Raw genomic sequence first — 24,046 nt, forward strand, 5'->3', positions numbered from 1 at the left:
ATATTAACAAAGATATACCATAGGGATGGGGTCATGTGGCCCAGCCTTAAGATGGCAGCATAGCGGGATTGCTACTAAGACAGCGTACAAACTGTACGCTGTTAGTGTGGTTTGGAATATACAGCATTGAAATGTCTAAAGCTTCATCTGTCAAACGGTGTGAAATCTTTCCCGAAGACGCAAGACAGGCACTAAGACAACCGCACCAAATCCAGCACACAACACAGATGAAGTATTGGATGAGTTCAAATCAAATCTGAGACATATTGAACCAGGCGGCTCATATCGAGGAGGCTGAGGCTTGCATTGTTGAGGTAGAAAGCACACTTGAAAAAAACAGAAACATCACTGAACTATCAAAAGAATCCTACTTCTTGAAGCCAAAACAGATGACTTAGAAAACCGAGTAAAATGAAAGAACTTGTGCATCTTTGGCATAAGAGAGGAAGCAGAGGGGAAACAACCACTCTTCGACTTTATTAACAACATGCTACCTAAATGCTGGGGCTAGCGCCTGACAAGTCATTCACACTGGAACGAATACATCGCACGCTAGCCCCCGGGAAACAGAACAGAGCGGTGCTCATTGGTTTCTTAAAATTCCAAGAAAAAGAACTGGTGTATTGGGAAGCAAGAAAACAACAAATTACACAAGATCACATTTGCATAGGATCTGTCTGCGGAAATGGTTAGGATCCTATGGGGATTTTTACCAGGTTGTCAAGCTGCTTATTGATAATAATGCCTTCCATGGATTCCAGCACAACCCCTATAGGCCCAGGATCCTGTACGATGGAAAGATCCACCTTTTCTCAACACCTCAAGAAGCTGAAAAATTCTATAAGAATCTGCCAAAGGACACATGAGAAGATGCCCATGATCAGTAAGTCGTAAAGGACAAGTTACTTAAACAACAGGTTAACCTTTAAGACATTTAATGAGACAGCTCCTGCTCCTACATAACTGATTAGCAACAGAGTCATTGACAAGAGACAGATAAAATCTTGAGTTTGAATTAATACAACATAACTGGACATTTTAAAGCGCATATTCGTTCTAAGTTTAATCTGAATTGTTTTAGGATCTATACTAACAGCTGAGCCTTAATTAAGTCATTATTTTTTGCTATCGAGGGTAAACTTTATTTTATTATGGAACAAATTAGTACCTTTATATGATTAGTAGACACTGTCTGATTTATGGGGCTTTAGTGAGGTTGCGTTGACTAGTTACTCCTCAGTGATGTGGATTAACACCCTCCAAATATTTTGCTCAAGGGAAGGGGGAGGCATTTCTGATAAGTAAATGCAAATGTTCAATCAGAGATTGTTTACAAGTTCTGTATCTGGTGTGTGTGAGTATGTGAATGTATGTGCAAACCTGCATCTCCTTTTTCCTTACTTTGTCTATCTTAAGTACACAATCTGATACTATTTTATGAAGAGGACAACTAAAGAAAACATTTTGAACGTTAACATTCCGTTAACATCCTCTTATAGGGGAATCAGTCTTATGGGTTGTAGTGATGGGTCGGTTGCGAACGAAATGGCTCTTGGAGCCGGTTCTTTGACGTGAACGACGTGTGAATAGTTGATTTTTGTATTATATGATTTATTTATTACATTTTATGTGGAGTGAATAAATAAAAGTATATTTACGGTGGCCCCTACAGACAAAGCACATACAAACTTCAAATCATGTACGAACTCTGAAGCACGTACAAACTCCAAAACACGTAAAAACACGTACAAACTCCAAGACACGTATAAAAGACAACAGAAGTGCTCCAGGATGCTAGGGGCAGTGTTGAGCTTTTGTTACCTAGTGGCTACACAAGCCAGCAAGTACCAACGACCGGATTTGGTGTGTGGTAGTAACATGTAAATGAACATTTTTTTTTTTAATTATTTGACTATATATGAATGCTTGTGTATAAATACACAAACAATACACATATGCTTTCATGCTTTCAATTGTGTAATTTAAGTGATCTAGGTAGCTCTGTTTTGGAAGTTCAGTTCATGCTAGAAATGTGTTTTGGAGTTTGTACGTGTTTTGTCTCTAGGGGCCACCGCATATATTTCTATATAAACATATATAAATAAAACCACTTTTTTTTTTACATTAGTAATTCCTTTTGTGCATAATTTTATATTATTGTTAATAATAAATTAACTGAAGCAACAAAACCTGAAGAGCCGGTTCGGAAAGGCTCTTTTTAGTGAGCCGATCCAAAAGAGCCGGTTCTCTAAAAAGAGCCGGAAATCCCATCACTAATGGGTTGTGATACAAAGATTTTGTGTAAAGCGTTTTCTAGGAGATTGGATAAATATGTGCTTAATTTGATAATAGACGATCAACAAGGTTTTGTTAAAACGAGACAAGGCTATCACAATAGAAGACGTGTCCTCAATGTACTGTATGACAAAAACAATAATGACACACCACTGTTATCACTAGATGCATGCAAAGCCTTTGATAGAATAGAATGGATCTATCTCTTACAGGTGCTCCCCAAATATGGACTGGGTGAAACATTTCTCAAATGGATCTGGTTCATGTATACAAGCCAGACAGTGCAAGTTTTAACTAACAATAACATGTCAAAACCCTTTAATTTACAGCAGTCAACCAGGCAGGGCTGCCCTCTGTCTGTTTGTGTTAGCAATAGAGCACAAACACAATGTTCAAATATAAGGGTGTTCATAAGTGCACGTGACACCAGGACACCCTAGGCTGGAGGTCGATGATCGATTTTTGTAATCATATCACCAGACCTGGACATTCGGGTAAAGAGAGGGGCTGAGCTATCAATTGATCACCACCCAGTGGTGAGTTGGATCAGGTGGATGCTGGACAGACCTGCCGGGTCACTGAGTCCAAATGGACCATGTTCATGACCTCCATTGCCGAAGTCACTGCACTGAGATTCAAGATTCAATTCAATTTGTCACGTGCATAGTTATACAAGTACAACACAGTGAAATGTGACCTGATACGCTCCTCGACTATGCAAAAAAGAGAGAGAGAACTTTATATACAGTGAATGAGTATATACAAAGAGGACATTATGTGCAAGTGGGTGAGTTATATACTTTGTATAAATTAAGATAAAATAGAACAATCTTGAAATTTACAGCTAGTGTACATAGCGTAGGTAAGATGTTAAAGTGTCTTGTGCTGTAGTAAAGCCAGAATGATCAGGAGGTAATTTAGTCATTTAAATCAGCTGTGATGGATCAAGGACAAATCTAAAACCTGCAGGACCTCAAGGCTCTTCAGTAGGGATGGGTATCGTTTAGGTTTTATACGATACCAGTACCAAACCGGTACTTTTGAAACGGTGCCGGTGCTCGAACCGGTGCTTAAAGAATGGAGAACACAAAATTGGTCCAAAAACCTCTCATGTTCAGCTGTTTTTTTGTAAAAAGATAACAATGTTAGCCTTTTCTGCAGCTATAGGGGATTTATGGTATCGCTCAAGCTATCAAATACGGCGCATTTCTCGGCTTTTAACAAAATGCTATACGTCGCCAGGTGTTTCATCAGATTCGAGGTGTTACCTCCTTTGCACAGTATCACCTTGTTGCAGTTGTTGCAGGCTGCTGGGTTTGCAACTTTTGCTGTGAAGTACAGCCAGAATTTGACCGCTTCACCTTGGGCATTTTTAATCTGTAGCTCTGCTCTAAAAGAATGTACGTACCTGGGCCTGCTTACTATCCTAGGAAAGGTAAAATGATTGGCTAGAATCCAAAGTGTATGACATCTCAGGAAAAAAAAGCACCGAAATAAAGTACCGAAATGTGCGCTGCTTTTCGGTCTGGTTACTACCGTTTATGTCAGAACCGGTGCCGGTACCCATCCCTACTCTTGAGGCCTGGAGTTGGCCACCACTGCTTTAGATGGCTATCTATTTAAATTATTTCTTGATTCAACAGGTCTGCCAGTAATCAGGCCCGCGTTTGTTTAGTGAAACTGAACTCAGCTTTCTAAAAGTGGTTATCACCATTAATGGTTTAAAAAGAGGGACGATTACTTTTTTACACACGACCTGGTAGGTTTGGAAGATTTTACTCCCTTAATTAATCAGTGAAATGCTCATTTAAAAACTGCATTTTGTATTTACTTTTTTTTTTAATTTACAATTTTTTGATGATCTGAAACATTTAGGTGTGACAAAACACTAGGAAATCAGGAAGGGGGAACACTCTTTCACACCACTGTAGGTGTCCCAAGCTTTACAGCATCATCATTCAAAAAGCCTTGAGGCTGCCAAAGGAAACAGGCATAGCACTGCAAATATTTCCTGGATGAACAATTCCCAATTTTAATGAATTAATCTCAATTCACTCTATTACTTAAAATGTAACATGTTGATAATTTTCAATTTATGCAAGTTCTAAGAAATTATCTTTTTTTTCATATATTTTTATTGAAATTTTCTTTTATAATTCAATTCAATTCAATTTTATTTATATAGCGCCAAATCACAACAAAAGTCGCCTCAAGGCGCTTCATAGATACAGAGAAAAACCCAACAATGATATGACCCCCTATGAGCAAGCACTTTGGCGACAGTGGGAAGGAAAAACTCCCTTTTAACAGGAAGAAACCTCCGGCAGAACCAGGCTCAGGGAGGGGCGGGGCCATCTGCTGCGACCGGTTGGGGTGAGAGAAGGAAGACAGGATAAAAGACATGCTGTGGAAGAGAGACAGAGGTTAATAACAGATATGATTCAATGCAGAGAGGTCTGTTAACACATAGTGAGTGAGAAAGGTGACTGGAAAGAAAAAACTCAATGCATCATGGGAATCCCCCGGCAGCCTACGTCTATTGCAGCATAACTAAGGGAGGATTCAGGATCACCTGGTCCAGCCCTAACTATATGCTTTAGCAAAAAGGAAAGTTTTAAGCCTAATCTTGAAAGTAGAGATAGTGTCTGTCTCCTGAATCCAAACTGGAAGCTGGTTCCACAGAAGAGGGGCCTGAAAACTGAAGGCTCTGCCTCCCATTCTACTTTTAAATACTCTAGGAACAACAAGTAGGCCTGCAGAGCGAGAGCGAAGTGCTCTGATAGGGTGATATGGTACTACAAGGTCATTAAGATAAGATGGGGCCTGATTATTTAAGATTTTGTATGTGAGGAGCAGGATTTTGAATTCAATTCTGGATTTAACAGGAAGCCAATGAAGGGAAGCCAAAACAGGAGAAATATGCTCTCTCTTTCTAGTCCCTGTCAGTACTCTTGCTGCAGCATTTTGGATTAGCTGAAGGCTTTTCAGTGAGTTTTTTGGACATCCTGATAATAATGAATTACAGTCGTGCAGCCTGGAAGTAATAAATGCATGAACTAGTTTTTCAGCGTCACTCTGAGACAGGATATTTCTAATTTTAGAGATGTTGCGCAAATGGAAGAAAGCAGTCTTACATATTTGTTTAATATGTGTGTTGAAGGACATGTCCTGGTCAAAAATGACTCCAAGGTTCCTCACAGTGTTACTGGAGGCCAAGGTAATGCCATCCAGAGTAAGAATCTGGTTAGATACCATATTTCTAAGATTTTCAGGGCCGAGTACAATAACCTCAGTTCGATCTGAATTAAGAAGCAGAAAGTTAGCGGCCATCCAGGTCTTTATGTCTTTAAGACATTCCTGCAGTTTAACTAATTGGTGTGTGTTGGCTTCATAGATAGATAGAGCTGGGTGTCATCTGCATAGCAGTGTAAATGTATAGTATGTCTTCTAATGATATTGCCTAAGGGAAGCATGTATGATGTAAACAGAATTGGTCCTAGCACTGAACCCTGTGGAACTCCATAATTAACCTCAGTGTGTGAAGAGGACTCTCCATTTACATGCACAAATTGGAGTCTATTAGATAGATATGATACAAACCACTGCAGTGTAGTACCTGTAATACCTACAGCATGTTCTAATCGCTCTAATAGGATATTATGGTCGACAGTATCGAACGCTGCACTAAGGTTATACAATACAAACAAATGTTTGAACATCCTCACATTCACACACCCATCCACACTTCAAACCCTTCTTCTTTCCCTTCTTTCTCATGAACAGCCTCCACCTCCACTCCCTATCATATCCTTGTATGGCTTCCACATATTCATAAAGTCCAATTGTTTGCCCTTGGCAATATATGTTAGCCTTTCCAGGCCTAGAGAGTCTGCAATTTCCTTCTTCCAGAGTCCCATGGAGGGAGCATCCATACTCCTCCAACATAGTGCAATGGCTCTTCTGGCTTTAAGTAGTCCATAGTCCAGTAATTTAGTCTGTTTTGCCAGTTGTTTAAATTCCCTTGGATATTCCAAGTACACAGAGTTTACCTTTTAAAGGGATTTTTACCTTAAACATTTCAGACAGACATTTGATTGCATCTTTCCAAAATTCCTGGATTTTAGGACATTCACATGGAGAAGAGTTCCCTTTTCAACTTAACATTTAGTAGAGATGTCTGAAATGTGATTGGACATATGATGGAGCTTGATGGGTGTTTTATAGGTTCTCATGATCCATTTATATCGGAGAAGTGTAAAGCGCATGTTTATTGTTTGTTTTTGTGCTTTTAAGCAAGACTGGTTCCAATCACTTTCATCTATGTCCTCTTGGATTATCCCTTCTCCATGCATCTAACATGGCTGAGTCTTTGGCTGAGGAAAGCATCAATAAGTTATAATACATAGAAAGAAAGCCTTCCCTTTTGTATTCTCAATGCATACCTCCTGTATTTTTTGTAATGGTGGAAGGTCAGGAATCTGTTGCATTTTTGATGACATATAATTTTTCAATTGTACCCACATAGCAAAGTTGGTATGGCCCGGATCTGACCCACACAATCTGCTTACACAGGGCCCACATGACGGCCCTTTGGTGGCCCAAATCAGGTTTGCCAGATGTGGCCCGCACAACGCCAGTTGTAGACACACTGCTGGCCCTGTGCTGGCCCAGAACAGTTTCAGCTCTGGCCCCAGATGTCAGCCTAATGTGTACCTCAATCAAGCCATGTAATAACAACATGTGTCGGAACATAATAGTGCAAAAGTAACATGACAAAACTCTGTTCGCACAGTAAATGGACTGATTGTTATATAGTTCTTTTCGAGTCTCCCAGATTACTCAAAGTGCTCTATACAACATGCCACATTCACCCAATCACACACTTTCTCTAAACTGAGTGCTTCCTCACATCTGGTTGACATACACCCTGCCGTGACACCAGTCAGTCAGAAGTGCCAGCTTGATGTCGGATCCGGGCCACACCTGTTTTCTATGTGCCTGGGCCACATAAGCCAAACCACAATCAAGCCAGATATGGCATGTCATTACATAGACAGGCCTGGCCCATATCTGGATGACATACGTCTTATCATGCCGGAAGTCAGCCAGCAGTGCCGGCTTGATACCAGATCCGAGCCAGATCTGTCTGCTATGTGTGTAAGTATTTAAGGAAGTGCTTTGGGGGTATTAAATATTTTTTGACCTGACCAAAAGTGAGCAACATGCTGTCTGCATATAGATCTTTAACTTTTTGAATCCCTTCAATTTTCCACATTTTAAATCCTCCATCATTTTTACCAGGAGTAAACTTTTCATTACCCCAAATAGGAGTGAATTGCGAAAGCGTTGGAGGATCGCCGAAATTTTTATGTGTTGCATGCCAAATTATAATTGTGTTTTTCAAAAATGGGTTTGTTGTATTCTTTTTTAATATCTCGGTGTCTGAAGAATATAGAAAAGTGTTTAAGGGAAGATCTAGAACAAATTCTTGCTCAATGTTGACCCAGGATGTTGTTGGGCAAAAATAATGGAAATTTCTCCACAGCTGTAAAAGACCCAGTGCCAGTTATTGCACATGATTGCAGCTGTTGCTGCTAAGGGTGGTCCAAAAAGTTATTAGATTTAGGGACAATCACTTTTTCACACAGGGCCATATAATTTTGGATTTTTTTTCCCCTTAATAATAAATACCTTCATTTAGAAACGGCATTTTGTGTTTACTTGCGTTATCTTTATGTAATATTTACATTTTTATAATTATCAGAAACATTTAAGTGTGACAAACATACAGAAAAACAGAAAGGTGGCAAACATTTTTTCACACTATGGTATTTTTGGATGGGGAATGTCGCTGCATAGCCACTTTCAGATTTAGAGAAATTAAATCAGGTTGTTTGTTTTGTCAGGTTGTTTTGCAGGATGTTTAACAATATGAAAAACATAAATCATAATGACAACAGAAAACAATCAAAATTACACAAGTTGACACACACAAGTTGACACACACAGGTTTAAATGACTACTAAAGGTAGCTATCCTCCCCTGTGATCTGTTTGCTTGTGTTACGTCTGGTTCAGTTTGGGTAAGAAGGAAAAACAGCCGAGTCCGTGTAGGTGACAAACATAGTGATTTTATTACATGCTTCTAAGACAGAAGCATGGGAAGACAAGCGTACAGCCACAGATCTCCAAAGAGTGGACCGTTCCCCATCCTTATATAACCCATCACACAGTTAGACCTTACTGGAAATGATAACAGTCTCCCCATAGTCCAAAGTTCTCTTTATACAAACATCAGATGATACTTTAGAGAAAAACAAGTGTGTGACATGGCATGTTGTGCAGTTCTGTGAGCCTGTGTGTCCAACTAGAGAATGTCCTGACATGACCTCCCTGTGTAAATAAGGGTAAACGTGCGTGTTTACATAACTCTCTATGTGCATGTTCTGATGTAGGCCTGCAAATGAATTAGAACAAGGTCCTGCTGGACCCTCCAGTTATGGACGGTGAATACAATGCTGTGGATACCATTTGAGACTTGATTACAATGATGATAACCTGCATACATTAATGATTGATACTTCTAATTATAACTGTGATCATAAGAATACAAAATAAAATATCTCCTGGTCACACTTGTAATAAGTGTATGTCTATAAAACGTTAGTGAGTTTCTGGGCTTGGGGGCATGGTGAAAGCAAAAAAATTATTAAAGGATCTCCAGGAGAAGATAGATGAACTTTACAAAACAGGAAAAGGATATAAAAAGTTATCCAGGAATTTGAGACTGCCAATCAGCAGTATCTAAACTCTGATTGAGAAGTGCATGTATCTAGCGTAGTGGGCATAATAACAGCAGAAAGCGCACACATACTTGCTCATATAAGTTACTATTGAAACACATAATCAGGCAACAACAAGAACCACTCTCATTTACATATTGCACCCTTGTGGAACCTCTCGCTACACTTTTTTTTTCCTGAGTGATGTATGTCTTTTATTCTCATTCATTTAAGCATCACACACAGTGAGCAACATTAGCTACACATTAGCTATGGGCACACTAAGGTTTGTCACATGGAATCTGTTGGAGCCAGAGGTTAAGGATAAGAGGTTAAATATATTTTAAAAAACAAACAAAACAAAAAAAAAAACTACAGGCAGACCTGTCACAGCTACAGATGAATTTAAAACACTTGTGTTTCCTAATGTGTTCTCAGCCTGCTATATCTTTAGGGGAATAGTAATTTTAATACATAAAAGTGTTAATTTATCGAATTTCCCAGAGGAACCCACCCGAGGGATTAATAAAGTTCTATCTTATCTTATCTTATCTTATTTCACAGTACTCAACAGAGTTATAGATCCAGAGAGAAAATTTCTAATCATGAAATTATCTATACAAAGATATGTATTGTAAGTGTATAGGGCCCAAATGTTGACGATATCTTGGTCTTCCACGCTTTTTTTTTTACTGTAGACTCTGAATATCTAGGTTGCTCTCTTGTTCTTGAGGGAGACCTCAACTTTAGACTAAATTAAGAAATGGACAATCTTAATGCAATAATCCAGGTACAATGGCTCGCAAAAGTATTCGGCTCCTTGAACTCTTCCACATTTTGTCACATTACAGCCACAAACATGAATCAATTTTATTGGAATTCCACGTGAAAGACCAATACAAAGTGGTGTACACGTGAGAAGTGGAATGAAAATCAGACATGATTCCAAACATTTTTTACAACTAAATAACTGCAAAGTGGGGTGTGTGTACTTATTCAGCCTCCTTTGTTCTGAGTGCAGTCAGTTGCCCATAGACATTGCCTGATGAGTGCTAATGACTAAATAGAGTGCACCTGTGTGTGATCTAATGTCAGTACAAATACAGCTGCTCTGTGACGGCCTCAGAGGTTGTTTAAGAGAATATTGGGAGCAACAACACCATGACGTCCAAAGAACACACCAGACAGGTCAGGGATAAAGTTATTGAGGAATTTAAAGCAGGCTTAGGCTACAAAAAGATTTCCCAAGCACTGTTCAAGCGATCATTCAGAAATGGAAGGAGTATGGCACAACTGTAAACCTACCAAGACAAGGCCGTCCACCTAAACTCACAGGCCGAACAAGGAGAGCGCTGATCAGAAATGCAGCCAAGAGGCCCATGGTGACTCTGGACGAGCTGCAGAGTTTTACAGCTCAGGTGGGGGAATCTGTCCATAGGACAACTATTAGTCGTGCACTGCACAACGTTGGCCTTTATGGAAGACTGGCAAGAAGAAAGCCATTGTTAACAGAAAACCATAAGAAGTCCCGTTTGCAGTTTGCCACAAGCCATGTGGGGGACACAGCAAACATGTGGAAGAAGGTGCTCTGGTCAGATGAGACCAACATGGAACTTTTTGGCCCAAATGCAAAACGCTATGTGTGGCGGAAAACTAACACTGCACATCACTCTGAACACACCATCCCCACTGTCAAATATGGTGGTGGCAGCATCATGCTCTGGGATTGCTTCTCTCCAGCAGGGACAGGAAGCTGGTCAGAGTTGATGGGAAGATGGATGGAGCCAAATACAGGGCAATCGTGGAAGAAAACCTCTTGGAGTCTGCAAAAGACTTGAGACTGGGGCGGAGGTTCACCTTCCAGCAGGACAACGACCCTGAACATAAAGCCAGGGCAACAATGGAGTGGTTTAAAACAAAACATATCCATGTGTTAGAATCGCCCAGTCAAAGTCCAGATCTAAATCCAATCGAGAATCTGTGGCAAGATCTGAAAACTGCTGTTCACAAACGCTGTCCATCTAATCTGACTGAGCTGGAGCTGTTTTGCAAAGAAGAATGGGCAAAGATTTCAGTCTCTAGATGTGCAAAGCTGGTAGAGACAAACCCTAAAAGACTGGCAGCTGGAATTGCAGCAAAAAGGTGGTTCTACAAAGTATTGACTCAGGGGGCTGAATAAGTACGCACACCCCACTTTGCAGTTATTTATTTGTAAAAAATGTTTGGAATCATGTCTGATTTTCATTCCACTTCTCACGTGTACACCACGTTGTGTTGGTCTTTCACGTGGAATTCCAATAAAATTGATTCATGTTTGTGGCTGTAATGTGACAAAATGTGGAAAAGTTCAAGGGGGCTGAATACTTTTGCAAGCCACTGTAAGTAAATCCCAAAAGGTTGATTCTGTTCATCTGGACGTAGCATTTTCAGTGGGAGAAACGTTTCGTCACTCATCCAAGGGACTTCTTCAGCCTCGAAGAAACCATAGAAAATGTTGAAATGGGGTGAGACTAAACAGTTCCTGTCCAAGCAAACGCACAGGACCTCCATTACCAAAAAAGTCAGTTGTTAGCAAAAAACAAGAGCGTGTTTTCAGCAAGAGAAAGTGATTATCGCTATATGACAGCACTGAAAAACAATCCCATTATCAGGCCAGTGTTGTTCAAGACCCCCGTGATGAGGAAGAGCTCAGGCATTGTGTATTGCCTTTTTACCCCCTTTAATTGGCCAAGACAGTGTTGGGCACCAAGTGCCCAACATTCCAGATTACCAGTCCAGTTTCAGTGCCATCCACATTATTTGTTACTTTCTAATTATATCACATTGCATTACCTTATTTACTTACCCCATGTAGAAAGTAGTTAGCTTTTTTGTTAATTGTTTTTCATAATCAGAATCAGAATACTTTATTATTCCCTATGGAAATTATGTAGGTGAAGTTGCAGAAACTAACCTAATGAGCCACCGACTAACCGATTGCATTACTTTGTGTCATGCCTTTGTCAGTTAACCTTCCAGTGTCGGTAGACACATAGGTCATATGGCCAATTTAAGAAGACATGGCTGCAAGACTCAGCCTAGCTGAATCCCTTTAGGATTTAAAAGTATCAAATATCCTGGGTCAAGATATTAACTCCAAGTTGATGCATCTCTGATGCAGTAGTAGTAGTAGTGGAATAATGATTGATCCTAATTAAATTTTTTTTAAAAGTGAGAAAATAAATTGTATTAGATGGAGGAGTTGTACAAGGAGATGGCCACGCGCAGGAATGATTTACTGAACGACACAGGAAATCATTCCTGCCTGTGGCCATCTCCCTGTACAACTCCTCCATCTAACACACTCTAAGCACTGCAATAGTTACACCCTTTTTGCACACGCTCTACAGTAAAATAGCAATTGACAAAGTTCACAGGTTAGAGTGTAATGCCAATCATATATATTCCACCCCTGTAATATTCTTACCTCTGTAATATTCTTGATATGTATAATTGAGTGATTTGTATATATTAGCACTATTTCTTAAATCTGTAAACTCGGTAACATATTGTATTATTTAAATAGTTTGGTCTGTTACTGTTACTGTCTTGAAGCAACTGTAGCCCACATAATTTACTTAAGGATTAATAAAGTATTCTGATACTGATTCTGAAATGAGTAAAATACTTTACTAACTCATATTTTATTACTTAATTCGTTAGTAAAATACAAAATCCTTTATTTTTATACATTTGACTTTTCTGGTCCTTCATTCATGTCACATTTTTGTTTTTTCATGAGAATTTCCTGCAAACCTTTTTTAATTTTGTTGTTCGTAGGAGCAGTGTGTAGAATTTTGAGGTCAAAAATGTTTGCAATCCAGATGGATTACGGTTTTAATATTGCAAAATGTGGAACAAGTGAATACTTTGTGTATGTACTGTAAGTGGTGGAGTTGAAGAACTATGTATTACACATCCTTTACTTTAATTTAACCTTTGCAAAATAAAACTGTCAGGCTACTAGTGTCTTTCTCCCTCTGTGACTTTACCTACCCTCTATATTGGTACACGTAGTGTTTGACACCTGGTGTTCAATGTTAATTTTTATCAGGCGGAAGTGAAAATGGTAAATGGCCTGCATTTGTATAGCGCTTTTCTAGTCCATAGGACCCCAAAGCGCTTTACACTACATTCAGTCATTCACCCATTCACACACACATTCACACACTGGCGATAGCAAGCTACATTGTAGCCACAGCTGCCCTGGGACGCACCAGGGTCGTGAAATGTGTTGCAGGTAAGACAGGGGAGAGAAAGATTTAAATCTGATGCACTTTAACTAGTTAGGACACTGTGTTTTTAATTTCAGAAAAGACATCTACATAGCACCACTAGATCATCACTGTCAAGATTTGATTTCACAGAAAGCTGCTATTGAGCACATTTTTTAAGTAAATTAAAAAAAAAGAGAATCAAGCCATATGAACAAGACTGTTCAAAGCCATATGCACTGTAAGAATAGAATAGAAGTTAAAAAACAAAAAACCCCATGATGTCATACATTCTGAACTGAGGGATTAGAGCATGACCTCCCAAACACACATTCAGAGCAGCTCAAACATAGCAGCAGTGGTGTGTTGTGTGTGGTTATAAAAAGGGTGACATTGTGCGGACTGTAACTGGACTCCTGCAGGCTGCAGGATGAGATGCTCACCACAAACACAACTATTCTTAGATATTTTGTTGGTGTTGTACAGACAGCCATCTGTTTTTCCATCAAGACGACAATATGTGGAGGGTCAAACGTGAGTGTCCCATCATTTTCACTGCATGGTTCTTTTTTTCCCATTCACTGTAATAAAGATTTTTGCCATACACTGCATGACTAACATCTTTTATGTTACTTAAACTGAGAAGATGATCTAACTGATAATGTAACCAGTGGTATTAACAGGTTAAAGTCAGAATAACATCAAAAGCTAATATGTTTGCTATCAAGTATAGTTACAAGCCTGATACAAACATTAATCAGTATGTAGAGTGCATTGATTTAGTAGTAAAGAACGCTAGCATTTTAAGTAGAAAATCATCAAGTTTTCACCACTGGATTATTGGTTAACTGAAGTCCTTTCTGATCTTGTCTCTGGACCAATATTTTCATACTTATATGAAGATTTTTAAGACTGACTGTGTTTCTGTCTTCAGTACTGTTAATCTGTTTGATTAAAATTTTGATCTCTTACCTTTTTGACTTCTGCTCAGCTCCAGTTACATTTCCTAAGGAGGTGAAATACCGGCCAATTTTAGAGGTAATTATATCAATGTAAGAATAAGAATAAGCAGTGTGATACAGTGTAATTCAATAAAAAGAAATTGTGTCATCTACAGCTGAAGTCAAACATAGCAACAGAGTATATCAGAAGGTAATTATGGATTAGATATTCTTGATCACTGATCATTTTGCAGACGTGAACTAACAACAGACACTCAGCAGCCTCACTGTTTTTACAAAGTGGGACAGTTCTTAGCAGTTTTCCTGACTGATTTTAAATGCTGTCAAAATCTACTCTCATAACATGAATACAGTGTAAGATCATAGCAAAAGGTTTATTTCGCAACCGGTCGCAGCAGATGGCCGCCCCTCCCTGAGCCTGGTTCTGCCGGAGGTTTCTTCCTGTTAAAAGGGAGTTTTTCCTTCCCACTGTCGCCAAAGTGCTTGCTCATAGGGGGTCATATGATTGTTGGGTTTTTCTCTGTATCTATGAAGCGCCTTGAGGCGACTTTTGTTGTGATTTGGCGCTATATAAATAAAATTGAATTGAATTGAATTGAATTGAATTATTTGTTTATTTTTTCGTAACTTTTGGTAGCTAAAGAAAAAAGGATGAAAATTTTCATTAAAAAAAAAGTAACAGAAAGATGACAACATTACATTTGTCATTCAGCATTGTGGCTGTGTTATTCTGTCAACCCTATAATGCACTTAAACACATATTTGATACATGAGTTTCTGAGACCTCTATCTCATCGACATGATCAATACATGCCATAATTTCAAAATGTTATGGGTAAAATTCTTTTTTTTCTAAAATTGACATTGTTAACAAAAAGTTGCCAAAAACGCCCAACGTATCAAATGTAATACAAAAAATATACAATAAATATATTATAAAAATATAGCATATACAACATGATGTAGCCAGAAAATGTTTGTGGATTTTGTTATAAGGGTTAATAAACATCTCATTTTTTAATTCATATATTAGGAGACCTGGATGTAAAATGTGATGTATTGTTCTGTGAACAGCAGTGACCTCTGGGTTATTAATATAATAGTTGGTCACTTTACTCTCTCTTCTGTGTTTGTCCTTTCTCTTAAGAATTTGATTCCCCCTGACCCCATGGCCCGATTTCACCTGAAGAGAGGTTTCCCTCAGGAGGAGTTTCCTGACTTGTGCAGGAACTTTACCTGGATGGGTCGAATCCTCACACTGGATCTGTACCGCCGACAGTTTAACCGCTGCACCCAGAGTGGAGTAATCTTTGATGACGTCATTCGTCCCGGCCTGGAGGAACCAGGTGATGTATTTTTTTTTTGTTGTTTTTTTTAGTTATTTTGTATGTGTGAGATTTTTCTTTGCATTGTAATGTTGATTTAAGTTCAAGTTTTATACAGTTTACTGTTGCATTTGGTTCTTTTTATGTGTTTGAGTTTATTTGCTTGAATGGTTCATGGTTTCTTGTTGGTCAGGTTCCTTTTGAGTCTTTGTCTCATCCCTGTGTCTCCTGTGTGTCTGTGGTGTCTTTTGTGTTTGTGCTCCTCACTCTTGTCTCTGTTTATTCTCCCTGTGTGTCTCACTCTCTCTCTTTGTGTCTTAGTCATGTCTTTTTGTTTTGGCCTTGTCTCCCATTGTCTTTCCTCCATGTCCCATGTTCCATGTTTCAGGTTTTTCATGTTTCTTATTTTTCTTGCTTCAAGCAAGTCATAGTTCTTAGTGTCTAGTTTTGCCGAGTTTAGTTAGTATGTCTTAGTCTCCTCTAGCCTTTTGTTTTTGTATTTCCGTGCACAAGAAACGGCTCGCTTTTTGTTAAATTTCAGTTTTGTATCTGAGTGTCCACTTTTGGGTCCATACCACAAACACATGATCTGAGTCTGCAAATCTTTACAGAGAGGCCAAAACACAGAATTACAGCAACATGAAAATTAGTGAACAATTGGTAACTAATTTGATAGTATTTACATATATAAAAGAATTTGAGATTTGCATGAAAAAAAATCATAATTATCGTTGTTTCATTGTTGGTCTAACATATAATATAATATAAAGTTAGCACAAAAACTAAGGAAATTTGTTTGGTCAGTTATTTCTTTGTTCTAATTATGGTTTCTGGAAATAAATCTTTTATTACTGGAAAGCTTATTTCCCCTTAAATGATGCCATATTTGTAAGGAATATGTGCATTTGTGGGTTGAGAGTAGAGTTGAGTGGGTTGTCCTCATGGAAAACTTGCCAAAACTTCTCTGCCAATGCCAAACTTGCAAAGTTTATTTCAATAAATGAATTGTTTTAAATTTATACAATTATTATAAAAACGTATAAAATAATTATTCTATTAGATCTGTTTTGAGCTTCTGGTACTCCAAGTGCTGACAATTAGGATTAAGCAGTACCTGCTATAGCAGTTAGTTGATGTCTGCTCCAAGCATGCCACGTTTGACTGATCTGGACAGGGCCCATGCCACAGGGCAACTTTAATCTGGTGTTCGATAAAACAAAGGTGCAGTATCATTTGGATGAGTCCTAGTATCATATTCAGAGTGGCATCTAAGTCCCATATAATATGGAATGTGAGATAGGCCACAAAGAAGACATCACCACAAGAAGATCATTTCCTCACCCTGTCAGCACTTAGGCAATCTTTTACAAATTTGCAATCCAGAAATGAATGTTTGCATTACCCAGGCAATTCAGAGCAAAGTGCACACCGCCAGTCTTCAGTCTCCTGGGCTGCCAGGAGGCCTGTAATGACTGCCCTTCACAGTCAGGCCTGTTTGCACTGGTCTCTATAACATGTTCAATGGAATCTGAACATGTGGAGGAATGTTACATTCAGCAACAAGTCCAGATTTTTGCCTACAGCAACTGGATCATGGATCAAAGTGTGAGAAGAAGCACAACATTATTACTATTAACTGCTGCTCCAACTGAGTAAAAGTGTGATGTTTCTGGTTCTTAAATAGCACTTTTCTGCTATCTGAGCACTCAAAGCGCTTTACACAACTTGTTCATTCACCCAATCACACAAGCACTTTCCTAAGTTGTTAGTGATAACATTCATTCACCTATGGATGCATCGCAGAGCAACCTGGGGTTAGTATCTTGCCCAAGGATATTTGGCATGCGAAAATCCAAGACTGGAGGAGACTAGGACCAAACTGCCAACCTTCCGATTAGTAGGTGACCTGCTCTACCACCTGAGCTACAGCCACCCTGCACTGGGAAAAAAAGGAGTGCCACATTGGAGGCAATTTCAATGCAAAGAGATACTGAGATAAGATCCTGTAAACAGTTGCAATGCTGTATCTCTACCTGTCATGATCCTGGGTTTGTAAACAGCATTTTCAGCTTTGGACTCTCAGTCTTCTATTTGATGGTAAATGGACTGGTTCTTATACAGTGCTTTTCTACTCAAACTGAGCCCTCAAAGTGCTTTACACAAATTGCCTCATTCACACCATTCACACAAGCACTTTTTGCTTACCCTATTTAAGTGCTATCTAATATTCACACACATTCATGCTCTGATGGATGCATAAAGTTTACATACTTTAAGTTTAAACACTTTAATCTGTTTTACTTTACTTACTGTTTTACTAATTAATCTGGACATTTATTGAAAGAAACCTTAAACGAATGAAGTCCAAAGTGGTAATTCCATAAGCATCTGTGGAGAAATTTTTAGGTAAATGTTTAGATTATTCACTTGGTCCTTCTGTCACTTTTGTTCCTTTTTTTAATGAAGGAGATTATTTAGGTCCTGTAGCTGTCGGGTGTGTTGCCGGCGATGCCGAGTCCTACATCCTGTTCTGTGATTTCTTTGACCGAGTTATTGAAGCATATCATGAACAGAAGATCACCAGCCAGACACCAGAGAGTGACTTGAACTATGACAACTTGAAGGTAGCTACTCAAAACACTGTGAATAATAAACCTGAAAATAATTGCAGCATGAATTGAAGGCTGTGTGCCCTACAATCAGCTGATTTCAGTTCGTGTTGGAGGATGAAAATATTGGAGCAGTTTATGATCAATAAAATTAAAGTAATGTTCATATGGACATTCATTTTATTGACTGATTTTTTTTAATTGATTTTATTATCAATTCCCATCCCAATTGATCTGGCTAATAAATTGTGTGTGTGTGTGTGTGTGTGTGTGTGTAGGGTGGTGATGACTTGGACAGATCGTACGCTGTACGCTGTGAGGTTAGTGTTGTTCGAGGTATTGAAGATTTCTGCTTCCCAACACACTGCAGCCGAGGAGAGCGCAGACGGCTTCTCACACTGGCTAGGCAAGGTACTGTAAGTCTTTATTTCAGTACTAACAAAGTACAGTGCCAGTACAAAAACACAATCAGTCCATCAATCCATCCATCCAATTCAGGGTCACAAGGACCTGGAGCCCATCCCAGCATTTACAGGGTGACAGACTACACCTTGGAAAAGTTGACAGTCAATTACTGGCCTAATAGAATAGAATAGAATAGAATAGAATAGAATAAACCTTCTTGGACCTTCCAAGAGAGAAAGTTACAAATGTGTTTTTCACTTAGCTGTTGCCTAAGAATTTACATCCTAGATCGTCCCTCCTTCTCCTCTGAGATATGGACAAGGAGTCTCACTATCTGTTTAACGTCTCCCATGAACTTACAGTGCCCCACTGTGTGTGTATGTGCAATAAGGTCCATTTGTGACATGCATATTTGCATATAACTAAGTGACAAAGTGATATTACTATCGATAAAGTGATCAATACATAGAATAAAGAAGTTTGCCACCACAATGGCTAACACTAGCATCACTGCATGTAGCCACGCTCTTTGAAGATCATCTTCGCTTATGAAAGTATTAGGTCACAGCAGTACTAGCTAGCTATTGTTTTTAGTATGCTAATGTGCTCTTTGTGAATAAAGTTTAAAGCAGCTCAAACTGTAAGAGCCAGCACTGAGCCTTGTTTTACACAGTGTTAGAGCAATAGTTGCAACCTACAGCTTTTAAATGATTTTTATTCATTAGTAATTACATGTAATTTTAATTAAATTAAAATTAGTAATTTTATTAAATAGTAATTATTCATTCATATTCATCCCCAACTGGTTATAGATGATTATCAAGGACCAAGTTAAGCTAATCCCAGCTTCTCTAACACTGCAGGTTGAATCTTGGCATTAAATGTCTGGTATGTTGCAATGAGTAGCATTTAACCAAGTACTGTACCTAGTCAAGTGTGTGATAAAGATACAGAAAGTAAAATTTTATTATTAATAAAATATATGTAAAGAAGCCAAAATTGATTCAGTTTATTACTTTTCTCAGAATGCTCTGTGCATATAAAGACCCTGTATGCTATGATGGGGAGCTCATCACCCATCCCAACTGCTGCTTCTGAGACCTCCGTAGCACTCGCCCAGCTAGATACAAACAATCAGTCTTCGCGAGAGTTCAACTTGGTTTCACTGGTGGAGCATTTGCAGTTACTTTTTTGGGCCCTAAATATTATTTCTAGAACTAGCATAAGTGAAAGTTTTAATCCATCCATATTCTTTTGTTTATCTGGGGCTGGATTGCAGGGGCAACAGCCTAAGGAGAGGAAGTCCAGACCTCCCTCTTCCTAGCCACTTCTTCCAGCTCACCTGGGGGACAACTGAGGCATTTCCAGGCTTTCCTCTGAGATGTACTCTATTCAGTGTGTCCTGGGTCTACCTCAGGGCACACTCTATTCAGAACACCATGCCCAGGAGGCATCCTAGTCAGATGCCCAAACCACCTCTTTGATGACTCGTTACGCTATATCAGCCATTCTCTGGAGAAAATTCATTCCCAATTTCCACTTTTTGTATCAGCAATTGCATTTTTTAAGTCACTACAAAGAGCTTATGACCATAAGTGAAGGTATCGATGTATATCAACCAACTGACAGCTTCACCTTCATACTCAGCTCTCTTTACCAAAAACAGACTAGTACAGTATGTAGGTCACTGCAGAAATCCATCTGTCAGTAGCACACTCCCGTCTCCCCTCACTCATGAACACGAAACAAAAACGTCTTTATTTTCACAGAGGTCAAAAATTTAGGTTATTAAGTCCCTGCAGATATTTTAGCTGATGTTTACATTTTCAATAGATCTTTGTGCATGTAGGTTTGTTTGTTGACAACAACTTCTCTGGGAGATGAGGACGCGCCCACATTTGTTTCATTGTAGAAGATGTTACGGCTTCAACAGCACTTTGAGTCAGCTTTTTGGCATTGGACTCCGAAACAGGAAAACCTGCTACCTGAACTTTATGCAGCAGAGATTGTCTCAGTGATTTTCGACTCTGTGTCCTCTGCTTTACTTCCTACTCGCTTCCTTCTTTAGCCCACAATTCAAATCATTCCAAAAGTGTCATGTACATTTATTGAAAAGAAAGTCTGTAACTTGCTCACATTTGTAGTTCTACTTGTTTACTGAATTATATTTAAGAAGAGTCAGCTTATTCACATAACTTAATGTTTTTTTCCATTTTTGCATTGTGTTTTACAGATTCAAGTTTCAATAAGTTTATTTTCATATACCCTGCAAAACACAAGTGGTTACATAGAGCAATGAAATTCTTACTTTGCAGTAAGAAACAACTAACTAAAATAAAGAGTCAACTTAATCCTAAGCATAGAAAATAGCATTGAAAATAATAAATGCAGTAAAACAAGTGATTTGTAGCACTTGTAGTTTATGTATCTTATGTGTGGGTGTAGTCAGAATTTAAAGTGCAAGTAGTTGCAATACTGTCACAGCGGTAATTTAAACAGAGTATGTACAAATTGCAAATTTAATAATTTAATAATTTTTAATAATTACAGTTCGACAATATTTCAGTGATTCAGTAGCCTGATGGCCTGTGGTTAGAAACTTTTTTAAGTCTGGCTGTCCTTACTTTCACTCTCCTGTAGCATCTGCCAGATGGCAGGAGCGTGATCAGTGTGTGCTGTGGGTCAGTTCGGTCCTTAATGATGTTGTGTGCCCATTTCCTGGTCCAAGTGTTGTAAATGTCCCGTAGTGGTGGGAAGGGTACTCCACAGATGAATTGTGCCGTTTGATTCACACGCTGAAGAGCGTTCCAGTCTAAGCTAGGAATCACCTTTGAACAAAAATCCCTTTTAAAAAATGCTCTATGGGTTTAATTTAGGGTTTAGTTTAAAGCACTTTATTGGGCAGAAATAAGGTGCAGCATATAAAGCCCTGAGGTTGGCCTCCTTGTCAAGATAAAGCCATCCCCAGCTTTCGGGTTAAGAAATTTCTTTTTACAGTACTCATGTTATTTAACCAAACTTTTGATGGTTGGTGTGCAATTTCTGCTTTAAATACATTCATTGTTTATATTTAACAATCTAAGCTCAGATTTCGAAGGAGATAGTGTGAATGTGTATAAATGTGTGTGTTTTCCACGTCATTTACACAGAACCTAAAAAGCATACAAAGAAAATTAATAGGCTGAATCAGTTTCAGCTTTGGTTTTCATCACATATATTTTATTAATAACTACATTTCACTCATTATCTTTACAACACATTTGATTACCTCTGGTCGCAGGTAGTTAAAAGATTGATTCCCATAAATGCCATAATCTTCCTTGAGAGACACTGTTACAGAAGTGTAAAACATTTAAAGCATAAATAAAAGATTCAATGAGCTTTACAGATTTTGCATGCGGTGTTCCTCTGTGGTCAATTTGACCCAAAGTTGTTTAAGCTATGTAAAACATGTCTATCTGTGTATGTGACCTAAAATTCTTACACCTCATGTTTAGGGATGGGTACCAGTAATGGCACCGGTTCTGACATAAACGGTAGTAACCAGACCGAAAAGCAGCGCACATTTCGGTGCTTTATTTCAGTGCTTTTTTTTTCCTGAGCTGTGATACACTTTGGATTCTAGCCAATCATTTTACCTTTCCAAGGATAGTAGGCGGGCCCAGGTATGTACGTTCTTTTAGAGCAGAGCTACAGATTAAAAATGGCAAAGGCGAAGCGGTCAAAGTCTGGCTGTATTTCACAGCAAAAGTTGCAAACTCAGCAGCCTGCAACAAGTGCTTTAAGGTGATACTGTGCAAAGGAGGTAACACCTCGAATCTGATGAAACACCTAGTGACGTATAGCATTTTGTTAAAAGCCGAGAAATGCGCCGTATTTGATAGCTTGCTGCGAGACCTCACACCGTGCACATCTACTGCGGGTGGTTTGCCTGTTATCGGACCCGGAGTTAGCAACATCCCCCAAAAACCCGAAGAGGAGAGTCCTGGCCCCTAGCCCTGCCAGTGTAGCAGTAATGATGACGGATGATGATGCAGCAGCAGCTGTTCTTCTCTGCATGAGTAGCTTAATGTTGTCCGTGTGTAATTTACGTTGAGTAGGCTAACCACGTTATTAAATTAATGCATGTAAGGTGAACTAGCAAACACCGTCGTAGTTACATGCGGCTGTCTTGTTGTTTGATGGCAGATACTCCCTTCACCCTGGCCAAAAAGGCTGAAATGACCAAAGAAAAAGTGGAAAACAGCTAAACATGAGAGGTTTTTGGACAAAGTTTGTGTTTTTTCCATTGATTAAGCACTGCTTCCAGCCAAGAGTGATACCATATATGCCCCATAGCTGCAGAAAAGGCTAACATTGTTATCTTTTTACAAAAAAACAGCTGAACATGAGAGGGTTTTGGACCAATTTTGTGTTCTCCATTCTTTAAGCACCGGTTCGAGCACCATTTAAGCACCGGCACCGTTTCAAAAGTACCGGTTTGGTACTGGTATCGGATAAAACCTAAACGATACCCATCCCTACTCATGTTATGGTCACTATATGTACCTAAAAGATTAAGCTGGGTATACTTTAGCACTGACCTGTTTTGTGGTTGACAAGATTGATCTCTTCACTGTAAGAAATGTATGTAAAAATTACCCGAAATAACTGTAAAATGGCAACGGTAAATTACCATCAAATCAAAAGGAGTAAATGATTGTAATATCTATATTAAATTTCTGTATATTGACAAATGGTGATTTGCTTTTATTTTTACACTGCTAATATGTTGAAAATATATTAATTTACAGTAATATGGCACATAGGTGGCTCACCCTACAATTCTATATGAATGACAATCTTTCCTGCTTTTTTTCATTTGAATTTACAATTTACAACTGTATGTTAATTACTCAAAACATACCGTGCTTTTAATTTTAACAAAATGTCAAAACATTGTTAGAATTATTGTGAAAATTATGGTGAATTTTTTTATATATATAATAAGCTCAGACCATTTGATAAAACAGTATATCTTAACAGTAAATATGAGCAATTACTAAAAATAAGTTCTACAGTCTCACCAAGTAAATAAGACAGCTATTTACAATGAAAAAAAGATTTTGTGGCCTAAGTAATGGCAAAAGGCCATTTTCTATTGTAGAAGTCATTAGCTTACAGCTTTAAGTGTTTAAGGTATGTGCTGACTAAAAATAAAGACAAGATGATAGTTTATTAAATTTTAATGAAGTTTGCAGATTGTTTTGGTGAAGTTTAATAAACTCAGCCGTCTGCTCCTTGCTATCTAAGATATAACAGGACACCGGAGTAAATTCGCGAGCGTCTCACACTTCTGATAAACAGTTGTCTGCTTGACGTTTATTCAGCTGTGTAAAAACTATAACTTTAATCTCAGCCAAACCGATTTACTCAG

General features: G+C 38.6%; 1 protein-coding gene across 3 annotated transcripts in view; it reads left to right on the plus strand.

Annotated features, from left to right (window-relative positions):
• Positions 1-699: 699 nt before the first annotated feature.
• Positions 700-24,046, plus strand: part of zgc:172076 — a 40,501-nt gene continuing 17,154 nt past the window's right edge. Inside the window, exons 1-5 of one of the 3 annotated variants that reach the window (XM_076884580.1) lie at positions 700-883; positions 14,321-14,367; positions 15,439-15,637; positions 18,083-18,240; positions 18,504-18,636. In XM_076884580.1, coding sequence (XP_076740695.1) covers positions 700-883; positions 14,321-14,367; positions 15,439-15,637; positions 18,083-18,240; positions 18,504-18,636 — 721 coding nt within the window. Of the gene's footprint in view, positions 884-12,376; positions 13,864-14,320; positions 14,368-15,438; positions 15,638-18,082; positions 18,241-18,503; positions 18,637-24,046 lie in introns of those variants that run through there. The other 2 variants (XM_076884581.1, XM_076884582.1) reach the window with 2 other exon arrangements.

This window comes from Maylandia zebra, linkage group LG6, assembly GCF_041146795.1.
Source record: "Maylandia zebra isolate NMK-2024a linkage group LG6, Mzebra_GT3a, whole genome shotgun sequence".
NCBI lineage: Eukaryota > Metazoa > Chordata > Actinopteri > Cichliformes > Cichlidae > Maylandia > Maylandia zebra.